The sequence below is a fragment of the Gossypium raimondii genome, chromosome 6, assembly GCF_025698545.1.
Source record: "Gossypium raimondii isolate GPD5lz chromosome 6, ASM2569854v1, whole genome shotgun sequence".
NCBI classification, from domain to species: domain Eukaryota; kingdom Viridiplantae; phylum Streptophyta; class Magnoliopsida; order Malvales; family Malvaceae; genus Gossypium; species Gossypium raimondii.
The window spans coordinates 15,793,643-15,801,628 of record NC_068570.1 but is presented as its reverse complement, the minus strand read 5'-3'; the positions used below and the strand labels follow the sequence as shown (position 1 = coordinate 15,801,628).

Here is a 7,986-nt window from a genome sequence, read left to right as displayed (position 1 = left end):
AAACCACTTGTCCACTTCAGTGTGACTAATGCATTGATAATTACTGTAACTAGATAAGATGTAAAATATTTCAGTCTATTTAATTTTATATTTTATTTAAAATTTTGATACTATAATATATAGTTTTATGAAGCTATAAAATTATAGTGCTAAACCTGCAACTTGTTGTAAAGCATCTGTGTTACTACTCATTCTGAGTTTGGATAACATTGATAGCAGATGTGTATACTACTTTTACCCATGCTCCATCCTATACTGTTATCACTGGTTAGTCCATGTGAACTTGTTTTGATTCTCCATACCTGACTCGGTTCTTCGCGTCTTCTAGGTTCTTGCAAAATAACAATCTGACCGACTGCATACCCGATATTTATATGTTTGTCTTTTCTATATATATGTAAATGTGTCAGATTCTGACACACATTTTCTCTCTTTTTTCTCTGTCTTTCTTGTGTTATGCCAATCATGCATTATATAGAATTAATTTTAAGTTGGGCTAACATTTTATGATAGTAAATAATAATATGGAATAATTCATATATTATATACAATTGTTGAACAATTATATAATCTTTTGGTTTATTTGGATTTTAGGACTTGAGTTTTTATGACTATGGCTAGTTCAAACACTCCTATACCTGTGGATGATGGGTTTAATGAGTATAAAAGTGCTTTCAAACGTCAAAAGTCTACCATTTCAAAGGTGTGGGATGAAATGACAAAGCTTGAATGCGAGAACAAAAATGAATTGAAGGCACAATGTAATCACTGTAAGACTATCTTCTCTGCTAAATCTTCTAGTGGAACCTCTCATTTAAGATATCATCTAAATAACTGTTTGAAAAATTTTAATAAGTACATCACTCAATACACCATAGTCACTCAACCATCATTAGGAGGTGTTCCATCTATAAAAAAAACTACAAGTTTGATGCTGATGAGTGTCGTCAAGCTATTTCTACTTTTCTTGTATATGGCAAGCATTTATTTAGGGCAATTGAAGAACTGGGATTTAGATACATGATGAGAATTGTTAGTCCTAATTTTAAGAATATAAGTGGACATCCAACTGCTAGAGATGTCCTAATGTATTATGCAAAAGAGAGAGATCGTGTTAAAGAAGAGTTGGCTAAAGCACCTGGTTTAATTTGTCTAACTTCCGATAATTGAAACTCGGAGCATACTAATGATGAATATATTTGCATTACTGCTCATTAGGTTGACAAAGATTGGAAGCTACAAAAGAGAATCATAAGGTTTAGAGCTTTATTTCCTCCGTATGATGGTTTGAACATAGCGGATGAACTTGTTTTATGTTTATCTAAATGGGCTATAGATAAGAAAATTTTTAGCATCACTTTGGATAATGCTTCTTATAATGATGTTATGGTTTCTTGTCTTAAAAATCGTTTTCGTGCAAACCGAGCATTTTGTGTGATGGTGCTTTTTTTCAAGTTATATGTTATGCACATATATTGAATCTTATAGTTAAAACTGGTTTAGAACTTGCTGATGATGTTGTTGGTAAGATTCGAAATAGAATTAAGTACATAAAAAAGTCGGGAATTCATAGGAAAAGATTTTATGATGTGGCCGACAAAAGTTTTCATTTGAATGTGACCAAAAAGTTGCGTCAAGATTTGTGTGTGTGTGTGATGGAATTCTACGTATTTGATGCTTGAATCTTCTCTTTACTATAAAATGTGCTAGATTATTGAGGCCAACGGGATAAAGACTATCAAATGTTTGCACTTTCTAACGAAGAGTGGAGAAATGTTGCTATTCTTTGCAAATTTTTGAAAGTCTTTTATGATGTGACTTGTGTTTTTTCTGGTTCTAATTATCCAGCGGCTAATCTTTATTTTAGAGGGGTTTGAAAGGTTCACAAGGTCTTGCTTGATACAGTTAAAGGTCCTTATTCGTTTTTAACTCCAATGGTTAAGCAAATGCAAGAGAAATTTAATAAATATTGGGCTGAGTATTCGTTGATATTGTCATGTGCTGCAATTTTAGATCCTCGTTACAAGTTGAATTATGTGCAGTATTGTTTTACTACAATCTATGGTATTCATGCTTCAGATTTTGTTGAAACCATTCTTAGCAATCTTAAACCCTTGTTTGACGAGTATGTTAAGAAATCCAAATCCACGTCTTCCTCTTTGGCTGGGAGTTCTAATGTTTCGAATAAAAATCTTGTTAATTCTAGTTTGGATGAACACAATGTTAATAGTGCTGATTTTGGGGAAGATTTTGATGAGAGTGATGATTATAAATGGTATTTAAATGAATCTAGCACTAGGAGTGAAAAGTCACAGTTGGAATTTATTTGGAAGAACCGGAGCTTGAGTTGAATAGTCAAATAGATGTTTAAGATTATTGGAGCAAAAGTTCAATTCGATACAATGAGCTTTCATTATTGGCTCGTGATCTTTTGACAATTCCAATATCAACTGTAGCTTCCAAATCGGCTTTTAGCATGGGTAAGAAAGTTATCACACCTTTGAGGAGTTCACTTAAGCCAAAAACGGTTCAAGTCGTTGTTTGCTTGGATGATTGGAAGCGAGCTAAGGGATTTTCAACAGGTAATTATTATTCTCATTTTATTGTTGTAATTTTATATTTTTTATCAATTTGATTATCTAATTATTTATTCTTATTTCATGTTAGAAATTGGTTGCAAGAATGATGATGATGATGAGGACGATGAGGATGACGTTTCTTCGATTGCTTTTTAGGTTACCTTCCTTTCTAATTGTTGAAAATTTAATTTAGCTTACAATTTATAGTTTGTTATAAAATTAAATATGTTGATTGGTTAATGTATAGATATTCTGGTTAGTTGATTATATTTTGCAGGTTTTTTATGCTATTTTGGTGTTGTAAAATTTAATATAGGTCAGGCTCATGCTTAGCAATTTTCTTTCAAGCCGGGCTTGGACAAATTTTTAGGCCCATATTTCGGGTCAGGTCAGGCCAGGTCGGGCCTAGAAAATAGGCCTAAAACTTTGTCTGGACCCGGCCCAAACCCGGCCCATGATCACCTCTAATGGATGGTAATCATGTCACCACCTCTTGGACTTTTTGACTATGGTCTAATCACCATTTTGGTCCCTTTAGTATTTTATATCTATATCAATTAACTTTTACTTCTTTTACAATTTAATCATTTTACCTCAATTAAGCAACCAATCATCAAAATTACCAGACCAAATTTCAATTTACTTATACTATGACTCTGTAAATATTTAATAAAATTATTTACAGCCCTAAATTACAGAAACAATGTCCTAAAACCTCATTTTCAATAACCACTTGACTTTTGAACCGAACTTCTTATACTAACTTTTAATTCAATAATTAAAATTTACCAATTCAAAATTCAATATAAAAATTATTATTGACTCATATAATTTAAATACTAATTGTACAAATTTACCGGTCAGATTTGTGTTCACAAAATCACTATTCTTAACATTACTGAAAAACATATGGTTACAATTTTTACGCCGACTTTTAAAGTCGGTTTGACTCCCTCTGAAACCTTCACTCCAAGGCTTGGTTTTCTAAACCAGCTTTATTGTGGAGCCTTGTGTTTTGCCTCCTTCCTATGGGAAATTTGGATCTCACGCAACAATTTTAGTTTTCAATCAACACTTATCCACACCGCCATTATTGAACTCTCCCTTGAGCATACTACTAAGGTGAAACAGTGCACAGCTTCGTCAATGGTAGGTTTACATTGGAAAGCCCTTAGAAGAGGGTGGGCTAAACTTAACTCTGATGACTCTGCACTTTCAAACCCAATGAAGGTGGGTTCTGGGACACTCATTTTTTATGAGAATGGAAGATGGATTAGGTTCTTATCGACAAATACCACATGATATCAGCCTTGAGGTGGAGCTATGAGGGCTTAGAGATTACCTAGAACTAGCCAAGAGACTCGACTTAAGAAATCTTGAAATTGAAATCGAAGCTACCTCTACTATTAGCATGTTACTATCAACTCTAGTCTATGATTGTAGGATTCTCCTATCAAGATTGGAAGGAATGTCAATCAAGCACATGTTCAAAGAGAAGAATAGATGTGTGAATTCCCTTGCTTGCCTAGAAAGCAACTTTTCTTTGTTTGTTTCGAACCTCATCTTTTGTTTGTTTGTAATGTGCCCCATCCAGGCCCTTCCCCACGTTTGATAGCTGATGCCTACGGGGATATTTTGTACCGAACTGTTGGTTAATATAATTATCTAATTTGCTTCTGTTTCGCACCAAAAAGAAAATCTTTGAATTCTAAAAATATTTCCTAGCAAATATGTATGTATGTACTCGTAATTGATTCCTTGAAATTCTTTATATATATATTAGATTTTATTACGGTTGTGTTTGCGTTCTCTTTTTCTCTCTCTCTCTCGCTCTTTGGTATCTTGATTGAGCTGAGAAAACCAGTCTCAATGGGTATCTTTCAAAAGTACTTAAAACATTACATACAACAAAGAACCAATCTTAAATCAAAGCTCACATCTCTTCAGATTTCGTGTAATGAGAAATCAAGAAAGATTGGCACCAAATTGTGCAAGTTTCTCGACAATGTTATATGCAAAAGGCAGCTGCAGGTTGAAGGAAACTCGTCTATTAATGAAAAAGATCGTTTCTCCACTCCCTTGATGGTAGAACAACAGTTCTTCCCTTCATTGATTTCTGATTCAGAAACCGGCGATGGCCATGGCAGCATTATCCCAACTTATGTGTGTGAAATCTGTGTTGAGCCAAAGCCATTGGATATCTCTTTCAACATCAAAGGTTGTTCCCATTTTTACTGCATTGAATGCACAGTGAAGTACATTAAATCCAAGCTTGATGATAACGTGAGTCGGATCCAATGTCCGGTGACAGATTGTGAAGGGGTGTTGGACCCAGATTTTTGCCGTGAGATACTGCCAAGGGATTTGTTTAACAGGTGGGGAAAAGCCCTTTGTGAATCTGCTTTGCTTGGCTCTGAAAAATTATATTGTCCTTACAAAGATTGCTCGGCATTGTTGGTTAATGATGGGGAAAAGAGAATTAAGAGATTCCCATGTCCACTGTGCAAGAGGGTATTTTGTGTGCAGTGCAAGGTAGCTTGGCATTCAGGTGCGGATTGCATCAAGTTTCAGAAACTTAAAAACCTTGGCTCAGATGCTATGTTGGTTGATTTGGCCAAGAGAAAGAAGTGGAGGCAATGCCCTAATTGCAGCATTTATGTTGAAAAATCAGCTGGTTGCTGTTATGTTAAATGCCGGTCAGTATTTTATTTTTTTTAATATTAGATTCACTTAGTTTTGATGTTCACATATCAAAATGCTTTTCTTTTGGAATGATTTTATAGGTGTGGAAATGCCTTCTGTTACAATTGTGGAGCAAAATCAAACAAGGCTACCCATTTTTGCACTAAATGTTATCATTAGTTCTTCAATAAAACTATATATGAAATGTGCTTGTTGGGGGGTTTTATTTGTATGTGAAGAGGTGTAATAATTGGGTAAAGCTACCATGAAGGCCCTTGTAAATAAAAAAATTAGCAAATTAGTCATTGTATATTAGATCAAAAAGCAAATTGGTTCTTCTTTCACTGTTCTTATATGCCAATATAAGGTACACGTGGCACGTCATGTGTAATTGTCTGGTTATTTCGTCAGTCAGGCTAGTTTTTAAAAGTAAAAATTTTAACAAAAAGAACCAATTTACTTTTTGATCTAATGTACAGATACTAATTTATCTATTGTTTGAATAAACAAGAAAAAAATACAATCTAACTCATCTCTACTGTACTTTCACCTAATAATTGTAGTAGACTTTTTAAAATGAAAATAATTGTAGGAGATATTGATTGGTGTTGATTTTAATTTCTAAATTTCTCCAAATTAAATTCACACAAATTTTGTCATAAAAATAAAATGAGATATGTATGATAAATTGAAGCGAAAACTCTAGTTTGTTGATTGAAATGTAACAAATGCTTAGTCTTTTACGGGATTATCATTAACCATGCTTGTTTATATATTTTATAAACAGTAAGAGATAATGTGAATCAAATATATTTGTATTTCGTCATATTTGGATATTCATAATAAATTTGGAATGGATTCAATTTTAGGTCTTATTTAAATTCAAAATATTTTTTTATTTTTACGAAAACGTATTTCGAATTTCCTTTTTTTTTTATGAAATCATAGATTCTAATTTGAATATTTATTGTTTTAACATGTAAATTATGAATTCATTGTCCACTTTAATTTTATTTTTAAAAAATTTAACTTTCGAAATTTTGATATTTAATGGATTTAAATATCTATAAGATAATTTATTTGTATAATAATATTTTAATTGGTGCAGATAATAAATAAATTTTAATTTAAAAATGCATTTTAGAAATTTGATTTGAATTTTATAAAATTACAGTCAAATTACTTCAAGATAAATATTAAAATTATATATATTTTTAATTTAATGTGTAATTAATGAAACTGTCTCATTCAATTATAATAATCACACATATCTTGAATATTTGTTAGCTAGGCTGTGAAAAAAAAAGAATTTGTGTTGTGTCAAAATGTCCACTCTACAATGCTTTCCAAAGCAAAGGAGGATGAGACAGTAAAAGAAATTAAAGATTGCAAGAAGTGTTGTGTCCACTAACACTTGTTTGCATAGGGCAAATGTTTACTCTTTCTGATTAATTATGAAAAATTCAATTTATTCCTCTTCTTAAAGTCAAAAGAGCGAAGAGTCCAATTAATATTTGGGGTAGACTTTAATAATAAGAAACTTTTTTTTCCAAGGCGTCATTGACAAAACTTCAAGCAAATTAGCACATTGGAAAGAGGAGTGCCTGTCTCAAGGTGCAAGGCCGACACTCATTAAATCAACTTTGGCTTCTTATGTTTCAAAGCTCCAACTTAAATTTGTGAATAGATTAACCAAACTGTTAGAACATTTTTCTAAGGTCATGAAGTCGGGGAGAAACTTCATCCATGTAATTGGAAAACTTTGTGCAAGCCCAAAAAGAGGGGTTGATGAATCTTTTGGCAAAATAGGCGTCGAGATTACTAACAAACCAAAGAACAATTATATCATTTGTGTTTAAAGCTAAATAGCATAGGAGTGTCTTTTTCCAGCTAGTTATTAAAAAGCCTTAATATTCTTAGATCTAGAAAGGCATTCCAAAGGAAGTGAGATATATAGGAAAGATGTTCAAATCTTAGGGTAATAAACTACGATGTCACTTCAACTCCAAATCGATCTATCTTCTTAAACGTTGATAATGCAAATATTTATAAATCAATAAGGACCCTAATAAAGCACAATGGACGACAATGGGATCAGAGATTCATAAGCACAATCTTTGGTGAGAAAACCTGTTCCTTTTCATTTTTAGGAGGTGATGACAAAATCATTTGGAAATATGATTCTAATGGGAATTTCTCCGTTAATTCAGCCTATTACTACATAAGTTGGATTTAAAAGAGAATTCTATAAGAAACCCATAAAGTAGTGTCTGGGTTAATTTCTCGTAAACCCATTCATGGATTGAGTTATGCATCCAAGTCTGAATATCCGACCGAAATTTAAGAGAGTTTGGGTAAAAATATTAGACCCTAAAAATGGGCTTGGATAAAAAAATTAGGCATGTTTAAAATATGGATCGAGCTCAAGCTTGAACATTCAAGACTCGAACCCTAAGCCCGGCTTGACCCATTTTTTTTAAGTTTGTAATGTTTTATATTATATTATTTATAACATATAAAAATGATATTTATTATAATATATAATACTACTATAATGTAAACATTAAAAAATATTAAAATAACTATGTATAAAATTTTAGTAAAAGAATATTAGATTAAAAATTAAATAATTTTTTTTATTTTAAAAAAAAATAATACGGGTGAGTCTTAAATAGGTTTTGATTAACTATATATAAATATAGACGGACTTAACAAAACTTTAAGT

General features: G+C 32.0%; 1 protein-coding gene across 1 annotated transcript; it reads left to right on the top strand.

Annotated features, from left to right (window-relative positions):
- Nucleotides 1-4,343: 4,343 nt before the first annotated feature.
- LOC105772321 (E3 ubiquitin-protein ligase RSL1) lies at nucleotides 4,344-5,833 on the top strand. The gene is made up of 2 exons (XM_012593614.2): nucleotides 4,344-5,275; nucleotides 5,363-5,833. Exons 1-2 carry the CDS (start codon nucleotides 4,449-4,451, stop codon nucleotides 5,439-5,441), a joined length of 906 nt encoding a protein of 301 aa, XP_012449068.1. The 5' UTR covers nucleotides 4,344-4,448; the 3' UTR covers nucleotides 5,442-5,833.
- Nucleotides 5,834-7,986: the final 2,153 nt, after the last annotated feature.